Source organism: Solanum pennellii, chromosome 10, assembly GCF_001406875.1.
Source record: "Solanum pennellii chromosome 10, SPENNV200".
NCBI classification, from domain to species: Eukaryota; Viridiplantae; Streptophyta; class Magnoliopsida; order Solanales; family Solanaceae; genus Solanum; species Solanum pennellii.
This window is the reverse complement of record NC_028646.1, coordinates 33,402,254-33,427,673: the sequence shown is the minus strand read 5'-3', so window position 1 is coordinate 33,427,673 and position 25,420 is coordinate 33,402,254. Positions and strand designations below refer to the sequence as shown.

Here is a 25,420-nt window from a genome sequence, read left to right as displayed (position 1 = left end):
GATGCTTCTCGGATTGGTCTTGGATGTGTATTAATGCAGAGGGGAAAAGTGATAGCTTATGCTTCGAGACAGTTGAAGGTTCATGAGAAGAATTATCCTATTCATGATTTAGAGTTGGCGGCTGTTGTGTTTGCATTGAAAAGTTGGAGGCATTATCTTTATGGTGTGCATTGTGAGGTGTTCACAGATCATCATAGCCTCCAATATATATTAAATAAGAGAGATCTTAATTTGAGGCAACATAGATGGTTGGAGTTGCTCAAGGACTACGACATGACTATTCTTTATCATCCAGGCAAGGCAAATGTTGTAGCAGATGCCTTGAGTCGAAAGACGGTAAGTATGGGTAGTCTAGCCATGTTACAGGTCGACGACGTCCTTTAGCTAGGGATGTCCAATCCTTGGCCAATAGCTTTGTGAGACTTCATATGTGATACTTCATATTTCAGAACCTCGTAAGGTGTTGGCTTATATGGAGGCTAGATCATCCTTGTTGGAACAGATTCGGGCTCAATAGTTTGATGATGTTAAATTATGTAAGATTAGATACAAGGTGTTAAAAGGAGAAGCCAAGGCTGCAATTCTTGATTGTGAGGGAGTTTTGAGGATTAAGGGTCGTAACTGTGTTCCTCGTACAGGTGATTTGACTAGATTAATCATGGAGGAGGCCCATAGTTCGAGGTACTTTATTCATCCGGGGGCTACTAAGATGTATCGTGACTTGAAACAACATTATTGGTGGTGTCTCATGAAGAGGGACATAGTAGATTTTGTATCCCGTTGTTTAAGTTGTCAGCAAGTGAAGTATCAACACCAAAAGCCTGGAGATGTGACACAAAGGATGCCTATACCTGAGTGGAAGTGGGAGCGTATTGCTATGGACTTTGTGGTAGGATTGCCACGCACCTTGGGTAAGTTCGATGCTATATGGGTCATTGTGGATCGACTGACTAAGTCTGCACACTTTGTACCAGTTCAGACTACCTATAACTCAGAAAGGTTAGCCAAGATTTATATTCGGGAGATAGATTGGTTGCATGGGGTTCCTATATCTATTATTTCAGATCGTGGCACCCTATTTACATCTTATTGCTGGCGGTCTATGAAGAAAGAGTTGGGCACTCGGGTGGATCTTAGTACAGCCTTTCACCCTCAAACTGATGAGTCCGTCTGAGCGGACTATTCAGGTTCTTGAGGACATGTTGCGGGCGTGTGTGATTGACTTTGGTGATAAGTGGGATCAGTTCGAGCATTGAGATGGCACCAATTGAGGCTCTGTATGGTAGGAGATGTCGATCTCCAATTGGTTGGTTTGATGCATTTGAGGTTAGACCATGGGGTAAAGATTTGTTGAGGGAGTCCTCGGACAAGGTCAAGTTGATCCAAGATAGACTTCTCATGGCTCAGAGTAGGCAAAAAAGTTATGCAGATCGAAAGATTCGTGATTTAGAGTTTATGGTTGGAGAGAGGGTTTTATTGAAGGTTTCACCCATGAAGGGTGTGATGAGGATTGGAAAGAAGGGCAAGTTGAGCCAAAGGTATATTGGTCCTTTCGAGATTGTTGAGCGTATTGGTGAGGTGGCGTATCAGTTGTCTTTGCCACCTGGTTTGTCAGGTTTCCATCCTGTATTTCATATTTCGATGTTGAAGAAGTATCATCAGGGTGGTGCTCATGTGATTCAATGGGATTCAGTGTTACTTGATCAAAATTTGACTTTTGAGGAAGAGCCGATAACCATTTTGGATAGGCAAATTCGGAAGCTGAGGTCGAAAGAGATTGCTTCAGTAAAGGTTCAATGGAAGCATCGTCCCGTGGAGGAAGCTACATGGGAGACAGAGTCAGACATGAGAAGTAAATATCCTCGGCTTTTTGAGCATTCAGGTTAGCTTTTTTTTTTCGTTCGAGGAAGAACGTTTGTTTAAGTGGTAGGTGATGTAATGATCCGCTAGGTCGTTTTGAGAACTAGGACTATTTTGGATCTTTCCGAAAAATTTAAAGAGGTATTTTAAACTATTTGATAACTAGGAGTACTTAGTTGATACATATATCTATATTATAATTAATATACTTGAATAGTTATTGGGTCAAATTCATTTTTTTAATAACCCTTACCATTTGACTATATAATTAAAAAAAATCAGTTAGGTTATTTTAGAACAAGAAAAAAAATAAAGGTTAGAAACTACCTAGAGACGAGAGGGACCAAAAGGCTGCAGAGAACATTGATTTCCAGGTAAACCAATCAAAATTAATTAATGTTTATATATAATTGTATGGTGCACTTGTAGTAATATAATAAAATAAGATTTTTGGAGGTGATTAAATTGTAGGGTAGTCACTGTAATGTATATTTTATTAAACTTCAAAGTGACATATGGTTGATTGGGGTAATGACGACCAATGATTGCTTAATCATTGGATACATTGGATTTCTCATGCATTTATATGCATAATTCTTTAAAAAGTTAGACATTTGACAGTATCCATTTGCAGAAAAGAAAAAAATGTGGTCTTGGCATTACCGTATTCTTTGATTCTCTTTATTAATTCTTATTTGTATTTGTTTTATCAAATTATGATACTAGTTTTTGATATATTGAGATAGGTAATTAATTATTAGGTGTATATTATATGATTTAACATTGAATTCTAGGATATTTGGAGAGGTTAAAGATATGTTCTTGACTTGAAATTTAGCAAGTACGATAATTTTGGCATACAAATTATATCAAGATTTGGAGCTTGATTAGAAGTATGAGTGAATTTTAGGGTCTATGATAGGCACATAATAATATGAATGTCTACAAACTCGCTTACTTATGAATATTGCATCATTGGTAGATCGTGAACATTCAAAAACTTTGCAAAAAGGGAAGGAACTATCTTGAAGATTCGTGACACGAATTCGGCACTTGAGGTATGTTAAGACTGTTTAGACTTGTTGAAGGACGTTTTCCTAATTAAAGATGAAAAAATTAAAATAGACAATGGGTAAGGGCGAAAGATGGGGGTCTAGTTCCAATGGTGTGACGGGCATTGGTACGAGTACCAGTATTATAAAAGGGAAAGTTACTACTATAGAACGTGGATTGAAATTTGAAAATGCCAAAGCATATGGGCATTAGCTGATGTATTATTGACTTGAAATCCTTGTGTGATTGTGTTTTCTTTGTTACACCCGTATAGTTGTGATTATTGAGGTGATTTTGTATTATATTGATACTTGATTGATTGAGGTGCATCATCATCCCCTTATTTGAAATAATATTGTGTACATGCATTGACATGAGATTGAGTATAAGTTAGGCACGTGGAGATCGTCCGTGCTGGGGATGGTGATATGTTAAGATTGTAATTTGGGCACGTGGAGACCGTCCGTGCTGAAATTGTTAATTTTATGATTGTGTGTTGAGATCGTCCGCACAGACACGTGGAGATTGTCCGTGTCGGTATATGGACCTCGCGAGTCCTCCATGGGTCATGAACTCTCGATGTACTTCCGAGGAGTATCATGTATATACGGTTGAGAAAGTACTGGATATTCTGAGACATATCATTCATGGCATCATATTGCATTGCGTTTCATCACATCCTTCATTCTCGAGGATTATGTGTTTTTATTTGATGGTTGGAATTTACTTAATGTTTGATTTCCTCTATTTGATAAAACTTGACTGGCGAGTGAATTTTAGACTTGTATAATTAAAGAATTAATTTTTCTTATATAAACACCCGTCACTACTTCTTCGTTGTCGGTCAATGAGATATACTAGGTACACGTGGTTTCGTACTCATACTACACTTGTTGCATTCTTTGTGGTGCAGATTCGTTTTCGGGTACGAGCGCATCTCGTGGAGCATTTTGAGTCCGAGCTTGGAGTGTCTTGGAGTTGTGGTGAGCTGCTTGTCTGTTCCGTGGCCCACACCTCCCTCTATCTTTCAATTATTCTGTTATTTAGTTTTCCGATAGGATATCCCTTATGTTAGATTTGTCATTTTAGTTTCAGACTTGCATCATACTTTAGAAGCTCTTGTACTTAAGACACCAATTCTTGGGTGATATAGTTTTTTTAGCTTCCGCATTTCGTACTTATAAGAAACACAATGTTGGAGATTCTTGCTAAGTGTTAGTCTTTTTACTCATTTGTTGGTCTAGTTGGGTTAATATGTTGGGTTGGCTTACCTATTGGTTGGGAACATAGGTGTCATCACGACTTGCAAATTTGGGTCGTGACAATCCTCTTCATTGTTCTCCCACTTTTTCATCTTCTTTCGAATTCTCATTTTTAACGCTTTTCCCTCCTTTTTTTTTAGTTTTTTTTTTTGAGCTTTTCTCTTCTTCTCTTCTTTTTTTTTTCTTCTTTTTAGTCCTTATTCGTTGGAGCTTTTCTTTTATTCACTTCTTTATTATAATAATTTTTCCTTTTTTTGTTGGAGTATTTTCCTTTCCACCTTTCACTGACCCTGTAAGGGTATTTTTTACCTTTCTTTATTTCTTCCACTTTTTGTTTCTTCCTTTCTCTCTTTTCTCTAGAGGTCTTTGCTTCCTTTATTTTGGGAAACTCAATATCTTTGCTTTTGGAAATTTCAAACATTGATCTCCTCTTATAATTTGCACATTCTTGGTGCACTCAAGAAGGTTGGGCCAAGAGAGGATAGTGCTTGTAAGCACTCAAAAGAGTTGTGGTTAAGATGTGGTTGTCCAAATAAAGGTTTCAGGCTCAAAATGGGAAAACTAGAGATTAATGTAATTTGGTAGGCTTTGAAAGGCACAATCAGGTCAAAAAAGGCCTACAATCCTTTCTCAAACCAAACATTACTCATAATTTCGCCTCGAAAAACATTCAGGTCAAGTTCTAGATCAGCAGTGTAACACAATTGAACTTTGATCAAAATCTCCCACACAATGCACATGAAACATAAGGTTAGTTTTATCTTATCTTGATTGCATGCAAGAGAATTTTCAAGCATCACAAAAGTACAGATAAGAGGTACCACGATAATCTATAGTTTACCGCAAGTCAGTCTTTCCATCATATCGAATATATCTACATGCTCTTAACTACATAGGTCCCAACCGAACTGAAGACATGACTCTTACAGTATGTACAAGTAATATTTTTTTTTGAAAGAATGATTACCGAACCCGAGAAGGGCTGCCTACGTATCTCATTAACATGAAAATCAGGTCTGCTTAGTTCATGCAGATATGACTTGAAAAATATGCACAAACTATTTTTTTAAAAATAAATTTTTAATCTTTTTTTTTAGAAAAAGATAATACCGAACCCAAAAAGGGTTGCCTACGTATCTCATTAAAATGAGAATCAGGTACGCATAGTTCATGCAGATATAACTTTGAAAATAAGCACAAACTGTTACTTTTTTATTTTTAGAGAAGATAATACCGAACTCAAGAAGGGTTGCCTACGTATCTCATTAATATGAGAATCAGGTACGCGTAGTTCATCCAAATAAGGCATATAATAATTTATAGATTTAGACAACTCAAAGAAATTGCAAGGTCTAGCGTCACTAAAAGTTTGTAGTCATGAAGTATTTTTTTTTTGATTTTTTCCGCACCAATATGTTTTATAACCTCTTAATCGTCAATATTTATACCGTCTGTTGAATGTAACCTACGAATTTCAAGAGTAATAATTTGTTGTACTCTTTTTGGACGTTTTCTTGGACCCTTGTCTCTTCCCAATTTTCACGAGATCCAGACACTGTTATGACCATCCCCGACTGATGTCGAGGATGGTATCCCTACAAAAATATGAGAAATATGTGAGAGCAGGTCCATCATGCAAAATAATAATAAAAATAAGTGGATGCGACCTCATAGTCAAATACTCCCCTGATTTATTTTTTTGACTTGATATAATTGAGAAATGCAAGGACTCTAATTTCGCTAACCCTTTTGTCTTTTGCAACTTTGAACAAATAATGATTTCTGAATTCAGACATAAATCAACGTTTCGTTTTGACGAAGAACAACTCAAAAATGTAAAAGTGTTAGTTCCTGTACATAATGGATAATGCAAAATATTACACAAATAATGAATAAAACACATAAACACTGTTTTAATTAAAGACAAACTGAATATATCACATAGCATACAAACAATTATTGCGCGTTCTAAACAGATATGTGACCCTTTTGTGCCAAGGGTAGGGCTAGCGATTTGAGAGATGTATACGTCATTAAAAATATTTCATTGCCCCAAAACTCAAATTTATAAAAATTTTATAAATAAAATTTAATAGGAATACATAATAGGGGAAATGTATACAAAATAATCAATCCCACACAGGGGTACGACCCTAAACAACCTCCACGAAAGATCTGCTTTCTTGATTTGTTGTCATCTCCGGGTGCCAATATCTTCGAATAGGCTAGTAGCTGGTGAAACTATTTCTTTAACCTAATCAAACTATAATCTAATCATTACCCTATGAGACAATGATTTTCTCAAACAACGTATACATCCTTCAAATTTGAACACATAAGTATGAACGTCTATTTAGGCCGTGGGACATTTTGGACTCAAGGTGGTCTTCCAATGGGCTCAACACGCCTTGGGTGTTATGTCATCTTAGGCTGATGCTTAAATTTTGATTTGGTTTTGCTCTATCCTAGGGTGACTAAAATTGGTTTAGAAGTGACGGTTACCCGAGTCGAACAGACAATGGGGTGAATCTAATAAACGACGTTGGATGACCGCAAGCCAACTATTCGTTTATTACTTCCAAAGATTAGACTTGTGTGTTTTTTGTGAAGGAAGTCGTGGTAAGCCACGTAACTTCCTTTGTCCTAATGCAAACTTTTTGTCATTTGACGGAAATTATTCCATGAAATGCAATGAACATATACACACAATAAAATAAATAATGATTAAATACAATATACAAATAATCAACAAAATATAAAAATACAAGGTCTAATAAAACAAAAATTTCCTCAATTTGAAAAAAATAAATTCATATTGGTTAAAACCTCTAAAGTCCCCAGCAGAGTCGCCATTCTGTTTCCATCCTACTCTGTTAAAATAGAGCGAAACGTCGCGGCAACTCGAAAATAATTAATTGATTCAATTTTAACAAAGTTTTAAGAAATAAACGAGTTTTAAAAATAGTCGCCACCTAATTTTTGGGAAACTAGGAAACCATTAAATGATCTACGAAACCAATTTGTTTCTAGGTAAGGGGTTCAAGTTATTCCGAAGGGAAGGGGTTAGGCACCCTTCGGAATCCACAAATGTGGTTCCCGACTGAATTCATTTTTTTCAAATTGAGGAGGAAAATAAAATAATGTACAAATATAATAAACACACAATATACACAATATACACAATAAAATAAAATAATAATCATCGGCCTAAGATTTGCCTAACGTCAATATTTACATAATAATGAAATAAAGTGTAATTCAAACTTCATTCGAATAATTTCGAGGGGAAGCACCTCCGGGTACCTGTAAAGACACTTAGTAAAAGAGTTAGTACCAAATAAATATAAATAAAATGAATGACTCAAATGATAACTAAAAAATAAAAATCCTTCTTATTAACATGGAAGGCCTGGAAATCGACGGTAATTTCTTCATCGGCCAATTCCAACAACTTAAATTATATATAAACTTAAATTAGATTTCCGTTTTTTTAAAATGGAAAGGCTTCCAAAATGGACAGAGAGTTTTTTCATTGGCCACATTTAACAAATATATAATAAACTTGATTAAACTCTCCGTCATTTTTTTAATATGGGGAGGCCTCTAAGCCCGACGGATAGATTTTTCATTGGCCAATTTAACAATTTTAACAAACAATTTATATGAACTTAAACTAAAAATTTCCGTCTTTTAAAATGGAAAAGGCCTCTAAACTCGACGGATAGATTTTTCATTGGCCATTTTAACAATTTTAACAAACAATTTATATGAACTTAAACTAAAAATTTCCGTCTTTTAAAATAGGAAGGCCTCTAAACCCGACGGATAGGTTTTTCATTGGCCATTTTAACAATTTTAAAATTTCAGCATGAGATCAATATCGAAGTAACCAAGAATAGATCAAAAAACTTAAACATAACAAGATAATAACAATACTAATTTAAATAATAACAAGGAAATGCTGAAACTTCTTAGAACAATAACAGGAATAGACAAATACTATCCTATAACGAGAAAGATAAAATAATAATAATAAAAGAATTTCAACAATAATAACACAATTAACAAGAATAATAATAACACTTATAATCTTAAGAAGAGATAATGATTATATAATAATATGACAATAATAATAAACTAAAGAAAACAAAAGAATAATAATAATAATAATAATAATAATATAATAAATCAACAACTTCAAGAAAATGATGCATCTAGTTAGTAAATGAATATAATAATCAATAATAAATCTAATCAAAAACAAAACTAAAGCAGTAACATAAATGGAAATAAACACCTCACGAACAATTACATAAAAAATGCATTAAAATACTAACACAATAATGAACAAAATTTGACAAAAAAAAGTAACAGATTAAGCAAACAAAATTTCAAAAGAACAATAATAACAATAGAAAATAGGAGACACTAAGCAAAAATTAATAAAATTAAAATAAGAGATTTGGGTTTTTACCATTGTTGCAAATGGAGTTTACGATTGGAGTTTTGATTGTTGTCCATCGGAGTCTAATCCGCCGGTTTCCATTTGGGTCAGTCTGAGAAGGAAACACTCTCCTTGCTCCTGATTTCGGCGCTATAAACTGAGGCCCAATATTACAAAAACTTGGTCGGATACTGAGTTGCTTTCAGGTGGAGTATCGGAGTTGTTGTTTGTCTGGTGGGTATTTGCTGGTTGGAGCGAAAGGAAATGGGGTTTGGGGTTTTGTTGGTTTTTGTATGGAGGAAAAGGGAGGTAGAGAAGAGGAGTAAAAAAAGAGGAGGGGGACGACGGGGGAGGGGCAAAGGGAGAGGGAAGGGGGGAAGAGAAGAGGAGGAGAGGGAGGGGAAGGGGCAGAAAAAGTAAAAAAGGTAAAGGGAAGGGGGAGGGGAGGCTAAGGGAGAAGAAGAAGAGGAGAGGAAGGGGAAGGGGCGGCTGGAAGGAGAAAGGGGAGGAGGAGAGGCGGAAAAGGGAGAGGGAAAAGAGAGGAGGAGGAGACAGTTTTTTTAGGGTTTTTTTTCTTTTCTGAAAATTAATTCTTCCCCCCATATTTTGACCTAGTTAATAACTTAAATAAAATAAAATAAAATAAAATACAAAATGGGCTCAAATGACGGGCTTAGCATCATGACCCAAAATTATCTAAATAGAATTCCTAATTAATTTTTTTTCGTATTTGACTATATTTTAGACTGTGCTAAATTCACATAAATATTATTAAATTTAACAAATAAAAATGAAATTTTTAAATAATATAATGAACGTAGCTAATGACATTTGTAATGCAATTTTTTTTAAAAAATAACTAGCAAAAATCCTAAATTTTAATAAATGAAGATAGTTATCGATAAACTTTCTTAAACTATATTAAAAAAAATTATTTTAAGCTATTAAATAAATAAAACTTCAACATTACGAGTTTTTAAAATGTTAGGCCAAAATTGGGTGTCAACATAGGGTATGTTGGGACTTGTCCCAATGATTTACATACCCTTGGTTATGAACTCAATAAGTTACATTGGTCATTGTTAATTTCGTTTAACTTAGTCATTAGGCTATTCAATATCATATTTTGGAAATAACATAGTAAGCCAATTCTATTAAACATTTTGGACTATATATTGCTAGCCAATTTATTGGCATCAGCCAATCCTTCCCATTTTATAGTAATATAGAAAATTGTTGGACAATTTATTGGCATAAGCAAAACTTTCACATATTATGGTAATCTAAACCTTCATTTTAAACAATCCAACTTTTAACATTTAATTAGCTTAGAAGAACAATTTTGTGTTAGATTGGCCAAGTTATAAAGTTTATTTGGCATTGAAGATTCATTAATTAAGCTTTGATTTACATCTTGTTTTTTCTTGGAAACATTGCATTATAAATACTCATATCATATCTACTGTAAACACAAACAGTAAAGTCGAAAACTTCATTCGTTTCAATAATTAACTAAATTTCATAATAGACTTATAAAAATTTCATGTTCTCGAACACAATTACGCATTAATCATACGGATCTCACCTTTAGGTGTCATTCGACCTTATCAAATTAATATAAAACCTATACATAATTATCAATTAGCACCACATAGCAACAACATGCTCGATATATACATTATGCATTCACTAGAATTGAAATAAGGATAAACTAGGGAGAGGAACATTCGTTTCATTGGGAACAACCCTAGTTTTGATTTCTTGAGTTCTAAACGTTTGAAAAGCCTCTTGGAGAATCAAATCCAAGAGATAAAACCCATACCTTATTTAGAATTTAATCTATGAATATCACCTTGCACGAAAACCTTGAAGAATACCTTGAAATCGTCTAAGAGAATTTTTGTTTTTCTACGTTTTGCTTGCTGCCTTTTAGTCACGTTTCTAAGTGAATAATCGTGAGTTATCGGACTTAGGAACTGATATGGAATAATTCAAATTTAGACAAATTAACTTAATTAATAAATCAATTAGCTAATTTTTAAAACACCCCTCCTAAATTGACTAAATATAGGAGAATATTTGACTTAGCGAAATGTGGAAATTTTCTAAGGGTTTTGGCTAAGACCATGATTTTTAATTAGTTAATTAAGTTAATAATTTAATTAATTAAGTGATCTAGTATAATTACTAAAGTACCCCTAAGTCATTTGGACCATAATCAACCCTTTTGGACCATCCTAGGTTAGGTACTAGGATGTTTCTTGAGTTAGTTACTAGGTTAGTGTCACTCGGTTAGGTCTTAGGTTGTCGGGTGCACTAGTTAGTTTATTTTTTTGTTTGTCCTAGGTTAGTTAGGTAGTTAGTTAAGTTATTTAGAGACTAGGACTATTTAGGAAGCTACGCCCCACGTGGTCTTACACAAATATGCGCCTGCCCCTAACAACCCTAACCAAATCGGTTGGGCTTGTTTGTGGTCCCTTGTCCGGTTAGCACATGTGTTGCTGTTCATTTCTTGTTGTCCAAGGATCCTCACTATATCCTTGGGCACTGATTACTCTACATGATTATTTTATGTGATCATATTCTGTGGTACCTAGGCTTGACATTTGGATGCCTAGTACATAATGTGTTAAGTTGAGAATCTATAAGTTTAGCTTAGGGTCTTCATTGCAGTTAAAATTCTTAATCAAGCTTGAATTATATTTTAAATACTTGTATGTACATTGAAATTGGATAACACCCTTAAGACAATATTCTATAATATGCCCAATATTTCTCAATATTGGGCATTGGGATGCGTATGTACCCCAATACGCATTCTTAAAAATTTACTAGGATCTTCACTAGTCATGTACATTTTTTTGAATGTTACACTTAGGTTAGCTTAATTAGATTAGGGTCTTTATATAGGTTTTTAATTAACTTAATCATACCTCCCTTAAATCCTAACTAATTAACTAACCACATAATGAATTAAGTCTCACAGACGAGACCACATAAATGCCACGTAAGTCAATCAATGACAAGAGGACACTGTTGGTCCGTATTTTTGGTAAGAGCCTGAGGCAGCCTTTGACACAAATGCAATGGTCCTCATCAAGGGCCCTTGGTTTGTACTTGAGAGTCGTTCCTAGACGTTTCGACTATGAATTAAATCTTATACGTGTTAGATACCCTTCCACAAAATTTATCATTTTCCGACTCTTAAAAATAGTCAAAGAGGATAAGGCACACTAGCACCTTAGTGAACTAGTTTTTTACGTCATGGACGTTCCTTGATGTTTTGATTTTTAAACTTCCTAAATGACTTATGTACATTAAATATGACCTTAAAACAATCTCTAAACCTTTTGACACCTATGTTAGGCTCTAGAACACGTCTTAGACTTTTGGGGTATTACATATCTTCAAGAAACTTCATACTTCCATTACCAAGAATACATAACCAATTACTTAAAAAAGGTAAATTCAAGAAGCAATTACATGATTGAAAAAATGTAGTCAATCTACTTTTTAGCATCTTCACAACACACCTTAATAATTCAAGATATTCATGAAATTGGGGGAAAGACATGGGTCTAGGGTAATCTCATAGGAAATAATCAATTAACCATCAATATATGCTTAAACAACATTTATTCATCATAATTGATTCATAATTTCATTTTTCAATAAAGACCCATGTGAGATGAAAAACCGTTGTTTTGGGGGATTCAGAAATCATCTTTTGGAAGGACCACTTGGGGAAAGGAATCCCAATAGTGAAATAAACCATACCTTAGAGATGATAAATCCACTAAATTGGGTTGCAAACTTCAAAAGTTGACCTTCGTCTTGAAGCTCTAATGGTCTTCAATGGAGGTTTGAAGGAAGAGAGAATTTGAGAGAGATGGGAGTAATTTTCTTAATTTAAACTTTGGGATTTGATTTAAGTGTGTTAAAAATGACTCAAAACTGACCCTAAAACATTATATAGCTGACCCTTTTAATTATCCAAAAGACCTCTCACTTAATTGGGTCTTTTTATGAAGTCAAATTGTCTTACAAACGATGCGAAACGATCTGGGACTTTACTGTGCGTCGCGGGATAAATTCCCCAGTTATTCTGTGCTGAGGCAGTGGAACTCTACATGTCCCCGCATCAGTAGGCAAAATTTTTCCTCCTTGTGCTAGCTGCGCGACGCACAGTGACCTCCAATTGTTGGCTTGTCGCAGGCTGCTTTGGCAACTTGCTCGCCCAAGTTCAGGTCTTTCTCAAGGACCCTTCCTGAGGTCCTTGGAAAGTCGTGACCGTACGTTTTGACCCTCTATACTATATCTTACCTATTTAAAGTCTTTATAAAAGTCTTAGAATTAGTATGACCCTCAAAAACCTTTATCAAACATAGTGACGTCTACTAGTTCAATTTCGGTAGTTTCAAAATGTTAAGACCTTTCTTTATTATATTGGATCTACGGCTTCTAAAAAAACTTAATAACACTTATTTATGTCTAAGATCATCATTATTCAAAATATGATGCTCTAGTATAGGTCATGGGATTTCCGGGGTGTGTCAAATCCATTAGATGAACTCCCAATCGGGCAAGTCTATGCATATCTCTTTCTATATTTTATTATACTCAAAATGGGCGGTAATAACTATAAAAACCTGATGAAATAATAAACATTAATATTACACTTACCTAGGTGGTAAATAATACTTGTCATAATCCTAGATTAATTCTAACCACCTCTATTGTCTGAGATTGTACTCTTTCTATGTAAACGCATAGTGAAGACTATTGTGATCGGTGACCTAATCTACATGAACACAATAAAGATAGAGACACCATATTTTCAAAGCAAAAACTACGGTAGCCAATTCTAGATCATGGGTTGGGTAATTATTTTCATGAACTTTTAGCTGTCTTGAGGCATAAGCTATAACCTTATTATTCTGCATCAACACACGACCAAAATCAAATCTAGACGTGTCACAATAAGAAACAAAGCCTTGATTGCCTTCTTGTAAGGTCAATACTGGGTACTATTCAACCACTTTTTCAATTCTCGAAAGCTTTTCTCACATGCTTCACACCATTGAAACTTGACTATTTTCTTAGGCAACTTGGTTAAAGGGGATTTAATATATGACAACCCCTCTACAAACCTTCTAAATAATATCCCACCAACCTCAACAAACTCCTAATATCAGTTGCTGATGTGGGTCTAGTGCAATTTTACACTGCCTCTATTTTTTAGGTATCAACTTTGATTCCCTCTCCAAACACAATGTGGCCTAAGAATGTCACAGACTCAAACAAAAACTCACACTAAGAGAACTTGGCATACAACTCTCTATACATTAGAGTTTTGAGTTCTATCATGAAATGAATAGCATGACCTTGTACATTCCTCTAATAAATTAGTATGTCTTCAATGAATGTGATAACAGATATATGTAAATAAGTTTTGAATACTCCATTCATAAGATCCATTAATGTTGCACGCGCATTGGTCAAACCAAATAACATAACCAGGAACTCATAATGACCATAGTAGGTCTTAAATATTTTCTTTTAAAGTCATATTCCTTTACCCTCAATTGATTGTAGCCTAATATAAGATATATCTTAGAGTAAATGATTGCACCTGGAAGCTGATATAAAAGGTCATCAATTCTCGGAAGAGGATATTTATTCTTGATGGTAACCTTGTTCAACTTGCAATAATCTATACACATTCTAAGGGAATTATCCTTCTTCCTCAAAAATAATACCGGAGTGCCCCATTGTGAAAAACTTTGTTGAATGAAACTCTTATCTAAGAGATCTTTCAATTTCTCCTTCAAATCTTTGAACTATGTTGCTGGCATTTTATATGCCGGGATGAGATATAGGATGAGTATTGGGAATAATATATATACCGAATTTAATATATCTTGGGAGGAACTCCGGATAGATCATTAGTAAAGACTTCTTGAAACTCACTCGCAACTGGAATGACTCAATAGGAGGTGTCTCAAAAGTAGAGTCATTATGTTGGATTAGGTGATAGAAAATTCCCTTGGAAACTAAATTTCTCGCCTTAAGGAACAAAATTAAACAATCCTTAGGCACTAGTGAAATGGTACTCCACTCTATAACTTGATTATTAGTAAATTGGAACCTAAAAACTTGAGTTCTAAAGACAATAGAGGCATAACAGGCATGAAGCCAGTCCATACCTAGAATGACATTAAAATTAACCATTTCTAACTCAACTAAATTAGACATGGTGTTCTTGTGATTGATTGAAATGACACAATCACAATATACTCGGTCAGCTATAATAGACTCTCCAACAGGTATAGAAACACAAAAATTTTCACAAAGATTCTCAGTAACAACATCAAAAATTTTTGCACCATAAGAAGTCGCAACAGATTAATTTGCTCCTTCTTCTATCAAAGCATAAAAAACGGGAGAATTCTATTGCTCTTGATGATTGCTCTAGGTGCAGTCATGTCTTGTGGAGCAACAGATGAAGATTGGGCTCTATTTCCCTGATTCTGATTACGTTGCTGGTTCTTAGGGCACTCTTTCATGAATAACCCTCTTGTCCACATTCCCAAAACCTAGGGGGCCATAGAAACACTTACCTAGTTGAATCCTAACTTATTTAGCACATTCAGAAGATTGGTTATCTCCTTGTGCAACACTACCCTGAGATTTGGTAGGTATGGCATAGAAGTGCAAGAAATTATAATCATTATACTCACCATTGTTTCTGGGTGCAGGTTCACTAGAAGATGATGGACTAGGTCCCTTCTGCTTTTGTTGGAAAGAAGACCGGTTCAAATTATTTATTTTCTTCCAGGACTCTTTCAACATCTTCGTTTTCTTGTTTCTAAACTACTCCCTATCCTCAAATTATTTTCCTCAACATGCTGCACATAGAGCATAAACTTTGATATATTCATGTCCCCTATTAGTATGAATTTCCCTCTTTTCTTTACAGACGCGACATACAAGCAACAGAGAGAATTATCTTGCTCCTTATATTCACAACCGTCTCCGAAGCATATTGGGAAAGTTGGGCTAACTTTAATTTGTAATAATGAGAATTTATTAATTCCTTCATAAGAGTAAAAAATTCTCATAACTTTTCCTCTTTCAATTCTTGGGAAATGGAATGCCCCAAAAGGGCATCCTCAAAACAAGCCCAACTTCAAGGTGGTTCGCCCTTATCTCTACCCTTGTTCCATTGGTCAAACCATGTCCTAACAACATTAGTCAATTGATATGAAACTAACTCGACTCTCTCTGCATCAATAACATGCATAAATTCAAATACCTTTTATGATTCCTCAATAAAGTGTTTTGGATCTTCAGTAGTGTATAACTAGTGAAACTTAGAGGATTCATCCTTGGATACTCTCAGATGAATGAAATATCACAAAATTCCAGTCGAATTCCACTTTGTTGGCTAATCTTGTTATTCACAGCTTGTCTTAACATTCAAATCGCGTCTCCGAACTCAGCATTCGTGACTTCTCCTTGGGGTTGCACTTCAGGTGCATTAGGTACCTATTTCTCCTCAACGTTCCTTCCAGCAAGACAGCCTTAGAAAGCTCTTCGTAGATGCATGATTAATTGAAAGACAACCACAAGCACGAATTAGAAGAAACATTTAAGAGATCAAACTCTTACACAATAAATGAGTGTCAAAGAAGTAAGGTATTTTCTTAAGTATTGCAACCTCCTAATTATAGATGTGGTAATATTCACACTAATAACTAGGATTATATAGACACCGCTTTATGGAGTCTATAAGACTCTTGAAACATGGCTTTGGTGCTATTCTTTTCATGCCTCAAGCCTACACCCTACGCTAGACTAACACTCGAGAACCATTGCTGGCCCAAAAAAACCCTTGACCTAGATTATTTACTCAATAAGACTTAAACATCAGAAATATTCTCAAAATATAAGTCATGCAATAATTTAAGATATAATAAGTTAGTCAAATTGGTAACTCTAGTTATACCGAGTGCGACTAAAACTTGAAAGACTAAAGAATTATAACTACTCATAAACGAAGCCTCTATAACAAAGAGAGATGTCGATAAAAGACCCCCAATCATCCTACTAACTAAAATAATAAATAAAATAAGATAAGAAGGGATCCTTCGGAAAGCAAGGAGGCTCACCAAATCACATTGAGTGCTTAACTATATCAACAAGGCATTGGATGTTAATCCTAGTTACTTGTGTCTGCATTATCAAACGAAGTAGGCCAAATGGCATCAGTTCATTGAATGTACGAGTATGCGAGGGGAATTATAAAAAGACATAAATATGAGAGGAATCTAGAAAGAACATTTACCTTGGCTTTACTTAACTCATGAATAACTCAACTCAATGATGGTGTAGTTATACAAAGCATTTAAAATAATAGTAGCGGCTGAATTTGTTCTATAATGCAATAAGATATTAATTCACATGTAAAGTATAAAATACTGTGGGAGTTTCTCTAATCGACAACCACTACTATGAGCCTACGTGATGATACATCTTCTTTCCCATACAACAAGAATTGTCATATACTTTGTGGTCATATCGAACACCTTAACTATGAGGATCCACTAGTCTAAGATAAAATTCACTAAAAATCATATAAAAGGTATGGTTATCTTCTACCTATGATGAATACATGGTTTATGGTGACTTCAGTTATTATGAACTCGCGTTCCCATAAGGGTACTTAATACTACTCGTAAAATAAACTCCGCTCATATGTTTTTTAAATAAAACACTTTCTTTGGTTTGAGATAATTACTCAAAAATTAACTTTAAAGCTCTATTAGAAATTAGTGTTTCCTTTTTTGTTCAAATGTGAAAACATTGTAACTCTTTGGAATACTTAGTTCGTGTATAATCTGTTGAAAAATTAACTTTACTCTTACAATTTACTCAACTAAAAGCTTAAGTCTTGAAATAAAGTGAATACATTTGTGAGAGACTTTTGAAAAAACTCTAAGAAATTCTCTTTACTATCTCTTAATTTTACTTAATTGAATTTATGTATTCGAGGAATATGATTTGTGATAATAAAGATATCATGATGTTTAGGAGTGTTTCTAGATAGTTAAACATCATAAACTATTAAGAAATCACGGTCTACAAACAAGACTGTGATGTGGAGATGCATTTAAATATTTGATCGCAAAATTTATTTGAAACAGATAAGTTCACTTCTTCTCCACGACATGGAGGTGATTTTTTGCACTAGGGGAGCACGTCATAATGCGTACTTGCGTGCCACAACCTGCTCGACTTATACCCCAATTTTCCTAAATCCAATTAATTTTTCTCCTTCTTTGATTTTCACCCAAATTTGCCTTAATTCAATTATTTTTTCAGTACCTCTTTATTTTCAAATTCTCAGTATATATACACAATAATCTAACTCAAAAGAACTCTTGAATTTTCATGATTTAATCATGAACTCCACAATCCCATCAAATCTTACGAACTAAAGATAACTTCAAGATCATCATACATTCAACTTTCTAGAAATGAATTTCGATGAAACAAACATGATACGCACGTTGATAAAAGAACCCAATGCTATGAAACCCTTGGATATGTTATAGGATTGGATCCTTAGCGAATTTCACAACGAAAATGGCAACAACTTGACGAATCATGTACTTCTCTTCTCCTTTCTCCTCTTTTCTCTTCCATCAAAGCGCTAGCATATTTCTTAATTGTGTAATCAAACTAGATCAGTTTAGACCTCAAATAACATATTAAAAATAAAATAATTTGATTTGGGTAGTTGAAAGACAATTATACCCTTCAATAAATCCAGTTTAGACTTTCCTTATCTAGACAACCTGACTTTAAATGAGCATATTTCCATCATTCAAACTTAAAGTTGAGTAAACTAATAGGCATTGGAAAGATAATTCAAAAATCTTTCCTGATCAAAAATGAGAAAACACAGATTTGCGTGCCACAATGTACTCAACTTTTTCATTCTTTGTTTTCTCACTCCGATTCACCTAAATCTGATTATTTTTCTCAACCTCTCATTAGATTAATATAACCAATATATATAAGCAAGAATCTTACTAGAAATAACTATTAAATAGGAACTATTCCATCAAAAAATCCACAATCCCATCAAATCTCAAGAATTAAGCAAAACTTCAAGAGCATCATACTTTCAACTATCTAGAAATGAATTTTGCTGAAACAAAAATGATTGGATCTTGGGTGAGCAACCCCAACTCTATGAATATCTCACATACCCAGTAGGATCGAATCCTTAGCAAAATCGATAGAGAAATTCTCAAGAACTTGATGAATTTTGAACTTTTCTTCTCCTTTGTCCTATTTTCGCTTCTCTCAAAGCCCTAGCATATTTCATTATCGTATACACTGATCTAACTCAATTTAGACCCCAAATATCTTACTAAAAATGAAATAATTTAGTCGGTTAGTTAAAAGGGCATTTTACCCTTCAGAAAAATATTTTTTAGACTTTCTGTATCAAAACAACCCGATTTCAAATGGGCATATGTCCTTCATACAAACTCGAAATTTAGAAAACTTAGCGCCATTGGAAATATAATTCAAAAAACTTTATTATTTTATCTTTTACCATACCTAAATCATCGTCATCTAGGACTTATTATTGTTTGAAGTTGACACAAAACTTATATTTACCTTAACCTTCAACAAATTTCCCGATTTTATTCATTCAAAAAACGACTCATTCTAATAATATCTCTTTGTAGGTGTAAGATGTAACGGAAGACTCTATATCATGACCGGGGAGCACTCCCTAGAAGTAACATGGCATACTTGACCTCTCGGAGATGTTATACAAGCCCTTAGACATCTTTCGTTGCATAATCATAAATATAGCAGAAAATTTCATACATTTTATAGCACATCATAGGCTAGACTCGTCACTTCATGTGTATATAAAAGTATCATAATACATAATTTGACTCCAAATCTCCTTTTCAAACTTAAAACGCAACTCAATAGAATAGGATAGGGACACGACCTTTGACAACATACGATATAATTCTAAGCTATTACATAATTTAAATAAGAACTTGACGTAAGGAAATCCTTGAAATGATAAGAATCTCTTTTCCTTGAACTTTGGATATATATCCAAGCCCTTCACTTACGAGACATCCTCTAGCCATCACCACCTACACTCTTTGTTAAAGATAAAGAATTATGGTATTAGTACAATAATGCACTAAGTATGACAACCATGCAAAGACATGCCTTTAAAGAGTACATTTTAGTTAGAAATCATTTATCACACATTTTTAGTAAACTTCATGAACATTGGCACAATAACCAGAACATATTTCATATACATAAAATAGACATGGATACTATTTATAATAACACGTAAAGTCACTTCACATTTTCTGGCACATTCATTACAACAACTCATTGCCTCTCTTTTACTTAATTCATTCGTTAAGCAACCCTTATGTGTACTTAGTACAATGTATCACCTTAAGGTCACCTAACATAGTCTTTCATAATATGATTCATCAACACAACCACATATAATCATAAAATCTTGAGCACATCATAGAACATAAACTTCACATAATAACCATCCCCTAAGACAACCTTCAAGTCACACTAGTGCAAGTGTAGGTAATATCCCATTATCCTACTCTTCACCAAGTGTTCCTAAGAAGTCACCCTAGACTAGGCATAACATACTCAACAATTCATAACATCTTCATTTATTAATAGACATAAAAGAAACATACTTCATAACATCATATAAGGGCACATTCCTTTACTACAATGTTAGTAAAAACTCATTTAGTTCATATCATACGTAAACCACCCTCAAAACCCCTTCATAATCTTATTTGTACAATGTACACATGGAGTTCCATCCCCCCACATATACCATGTAATCTCACTTAGAATTCATAGGTGTAATTCACGTGCATAGTCATAATTTGTGTCTCGACATAACAAAGTAATTTAAAATGCATTCATACAATTCATACATAACATAAGTCTTCATTCAAAAGAAGTATTAATCTTATCCTTTCTTGGAGTATACTAGTGAACGCATGGGTAGGGTCCCTTGTCCTACCTATACTAAGTAACCATCTGAAGAAGTTATCATTAGAGTCCATATTCTCATCTTAGTCCGTTTCTTAACATTCGGGAGCCATAGCAATAACCGACATAGACAAGGTGAGCTACATGGAATACGATGATCTACTCCCGCACTGAAAAAGAAAGTGTACTACTTGCCAAGGTAAGACCATCATACATATAGCTATTCTAGTGGATCCAGTAAGCTAAAACCTATGAGGGCACATAGTTATAGAACATGGAGATTTATACTAGAAACCTTGACTTGCTAACGTGGAGGTTTCCATCTCATGAGACAACATCTATGTTGTGAACGCGTACATTCCAGACGTGATGGTTCTCTTGTAGAAATCCTCACTTACTAAACATGAAACCCCCATTGTTATTTGTCATGTTCACTCGGTTCTAATTTCAAACTCCCTTTTAAACATATTTAAACCTTTAGTAAATTAGTTCTTAAAAGAAGGCTTTATGAGCTTTATCCTTCATAAATAAAATAGATCTAAGGTTTCTAAGATGAGTATGTTCTTTCATCATAGAACCTACTTCATGTGAGAATGTCCTTTCACATAAATCTACCGTTCATACAATCATATGTTTGTGAATACATAAGTGAGATCTACCTTCACATAAAAACCTCTAGGCACATATGTTCATAACTTCATTAATGATTTAGTTATATGCATAGTAATAGGTAATGATGCATAAGAGAACTATCATTTCCTTAGTCAGCATAAATCTACCCTACTCATAGACATGCATGATATGTGTGTGTATATATTGGTCAATATGATTGCATAATCACTATAACATAACATTGAGGAAGCCACCCTTTAAATAACATAACACATGCACAACATTCATCAAGTCTCAAGTCATACACATCTAGAGTGTTAAGGACTATAGACTACACACACTCACTTTACATTATATATGGCAAGAATATTCAACATTGTAATAGAAGATGTGAAGCATATTTTGTTCACACATTCATATAAAGTTCATATAGGTAAGGGTCATGCTACAAGAGTATTCATCATGACTAGCCATATAGACCACACATAACCATAACATGATCATCCACATATATGAAACATCATACACAAACCTAGAGCATGAAATTAGTGTGGAGGACTATACATATAATTTCACATAACATCAATTCACTTAGACATGATACTAAAATCAAGGGTTATACCAATTTACTTGTTTACATGAATTCATCATATCGATTCATATTGTATTTAATTCCCTCAAGGCCATGATCACAAACTATAAAGATGTAAAGGAATCTAAACAATGCCACCATAAGTGGACCATACCAATCAACACAATTACATATACACTCTAAGTTAATTAGACGAAATAGGTCAAGTTACCAAATTTCCAAGCTATAATAATCATTGATAAATTCTTCCACAATTCACAATCAATTGACACAAAGAATTACAGAACTAAGAAATTCATTACAATCTAAACATAATTCAATCCTCATTAAAATAAGAATACAAGAGCCATATAATATCATAATTTGATAGGTTAATGAGATCATGGGTTCTTCATGAAATTTGATTGAAAATCATGTTAAAACAATAGTTAATAATAGAATCATCATTAGAATGCATTTTAAATCACTTTAACAATTAAACCATGGCTAGATTGAAAAGTAGGATTTTCACTTTAAAATCATTTTTGAAAAAGCCTTTGAAAGGATTCCTTAGATGGAATATTAACTAAGGATGAAGGATTATCATACCTTATACATTAAAATACATGAAAGTTGGATAAGAATTCACCAACAATAAACCTCCAAAGCTTGTTCCTTAGCTTGGTCTCCAATGGAGTTTTTGGGGTTTCATAGTTGGGTGGGAAGGTTTTATTTGGAAAAGTGAAATTTGAAATTAGAGTTAGGTATTGTATACTATCTTAAAATACCTAAATACACCCAAATTAACTGCCCAATTTTTATGAGGAAGTGGAAATTAATCCCTAGGATGGCAGCGTGCATGTAGATTGATTGCAGGTGCAATCTACTGAAGGCAGCGACGGGGCGTCGTCTGATCAATGAGTCGTCCTACAACTCCATCATTTTCGACTAAGGATCCATCTTGGGGGTTTGATCTCCCAAACCTAAGTGTGAAGCAACGCCCCCGATCGATGGATCATTTGTCAAATGATGGGGCTTCATTCTTGGTCGTATATTTGACACTACCAAGCCATTCTATTGGGAGCTTTTGGGTTCTCCACAACGAATTTTTGGTTTGTCCATGGGGAGTCTTGACCGAATGTTTCAAACCTTAATATGTTCGTATACTAGTTAGGATCCTCCCCTATCAATTTACACCCAAACAAGCACATAAAGCATATAAAATCACTCTATAACACACTAGTATGTCTAAAAACCAACTTACGAACATTTTGGTATTGGACGTTTTACCTACAAACTACTTCAAATAAAATATAACATATATAAAACACTTCATTAATTTGATAATACACTTTTTAGGCACATGTGAGGCTCTAGACACCTTAGTTCATTTTGAGGGTACACATGGGAACATTTGTCCTCGAATGACACTTGGAACTTTTAAAACCCTATAAAGGACTCAATGAACCATAGAGACACTCCTAAAATTCGAAATTTTATCAAATAAGAGTCAATGCACCAAACTTACAATGAACACCAACTTCATACTATCATGCAATTAAAGCAACATAATCAAACATGCACTACTTCTACAATTATTTCCATGCTTACATACTTCTTCATATTCATTACCATTTGGAGGGATTACCTTCTCCAACTTGAGGCACGCTCATTATCTCATCATAAAGTTAGACATACAATGGACTTCAATTGCACACATAGTCATAATCCAATCTTCAACTCATGAGAAATTTAGCAGTTCACCTATTTGCACGAAAATCATGTAGGTTAACTACAATCTTATAGTCTAGACATAATACCATCATGGTTATACATGACATTACCATGTTAAACTTTTATTCAAGGAGGAACTACCTTCTCATAGTCACAACATACACACATGACATTATAAAGTTGACGTAAAAGTAATGAACAAAGGCCAATTCATTTTAAGGAGTGTTTCTTTACTTCAAACCCATATTATGCTCATACTCTCTTGGTTCTTAAGTCAAAATTGTAGCTCAAACAACACATATCACAACAATACGAAGTTATTTTATACAATTTCAATATTCTAGCAAGACACTAACTTTCATAAACATGCATCATTTAGGAAAGTTGTTAAAATTCAAAGGCACACATTGATAACATTGGCTAGACATACCATCACTTCTCCATAGTTAGTCTACATTAACACTTTCAAAGTCGTAAAAGTCACACATTTTTAAAAGGACCCATCTTTTCTTATTTAAAGAAACTTAACACCTCATTATTGGTCCAAAACACCCTCACATCAAAAGTGATATAAATCATGTTCATCTAGACACCTCATGAAGTTAAATGCACATTTATCATATAAAAGGTAAACAACAACATGAGAAACATGCAATATATCAAAATTCCTTTTCATGCAATAATGACCTTTACTAACATATATACCATATTTGCATTTAATACATGCATAATATATGGAGAACATGCAACTTATAATCAAATGCAAGACTCCCATCGTAAACAAGATACTTAGGAACTTACGGGTTACAAGCTTGAGTATGAATAGAAGGAAAAAATAGGGACATCTACCATCTTACTACTCTCATCATCATCCCCGAGTTAGGGTAAACCCATTCATGAGAAGCATATCTCCTGCAAGAGAAATTGGACTTACCAATTCTTCTAGTCAAGCACAACATCCCCCTCTGGAATCAAGCTTATGCAAACTTTTCTTAACATCACCTACTTCCATCTCTCAAGAAGAAACCAATATCCACTATATATTCACTCACACTCCACTAGGTGAGTCATTAAAGAAGATAAAAAGTTGTTATATAGCTTACTCCCCTCCGTATTCATCAGTCCAAATAATTCTTAATCTAAGGAAGCTCAAGGGAACTTAATGTAACACTTCGAAAGTCTAAGACGTGTTCTAGAGCCTTACATGAATGTCAAAAGGTCTAGACACTATTTAGAGTTCTATTTTAATGAATATAATTCATTTAGGAAGTCTAGAAATTAAAATGTCCAAGAATGTCCATTATGTCTGGAAACTAGTTCAGTGAGGTGCTAGTGTGCTTTAGCCTATTTGACTAGCTTGTAGGAGTGGAAAAATGATGATAATTGGTGGAAGGGTGGATAACACATATTAGATTTATTTCATAGCTAAAACAACAAGGCATGACCCCCAAGAACAAACCAAGGGCCCTTGAGGAGGACCTTTGCAATTCGGAAAGAGGTTGACAAAAGGCAGTGTCCATAGATGGTTGCCATCAATGAATCGTGTGTCTGTCGAAGAGGCTTCGATTGCCTTCGTCGATGGACACATAGAAATATTTTCCAAGGCATGTTTTGTACCGGTATCTTAACCTAACGACGGACCAACAGGACGGTTGTTCCTTGGCCCGTCGATTTACAAACGGAGCTTGGGTCGGGGTTTCATTTGTGAGGGCTGTGTTTTGCTGAACATTTTTATTTAATTCATTTAACTAGTTGGCTAAGTTAGGAGGTTAATTAGGGGTTTTAGGAGGTCTAATT

General features: G+C 34.3%; 1 protein-coding gene across 1 annotated transcript; it reads left to right on the top strand.

Annotated features, from left to right (window-relative positions):
- Positions 1–1,503: 1,503 nt before the first annotated feature.
- LOC107001221 lies at positions 1,504–1,887 on the top strand. Its single transcript, XM_015199356.1, has one exon. The coding sequence runs from the start codon at positions 1,504–1,506 to the stop codon at positions 1,885–1,887; it is 384 nt and encodes a 127-aa protein (XP_015054842.1).
- The last annotated feature ends 23,533 nt before the right edge of the window (positions 1,888–25,420 follow it).

Excerpts from the sequence above, each read along its gene's own strand:
- LOC107001221 (XM_015199356.1), top strand. The coding sequence starts at position 1,504 with ATGAGGATTGGAAAGAAGGGCAAGTTGAGCCAAAGGTATATTGGTCCT.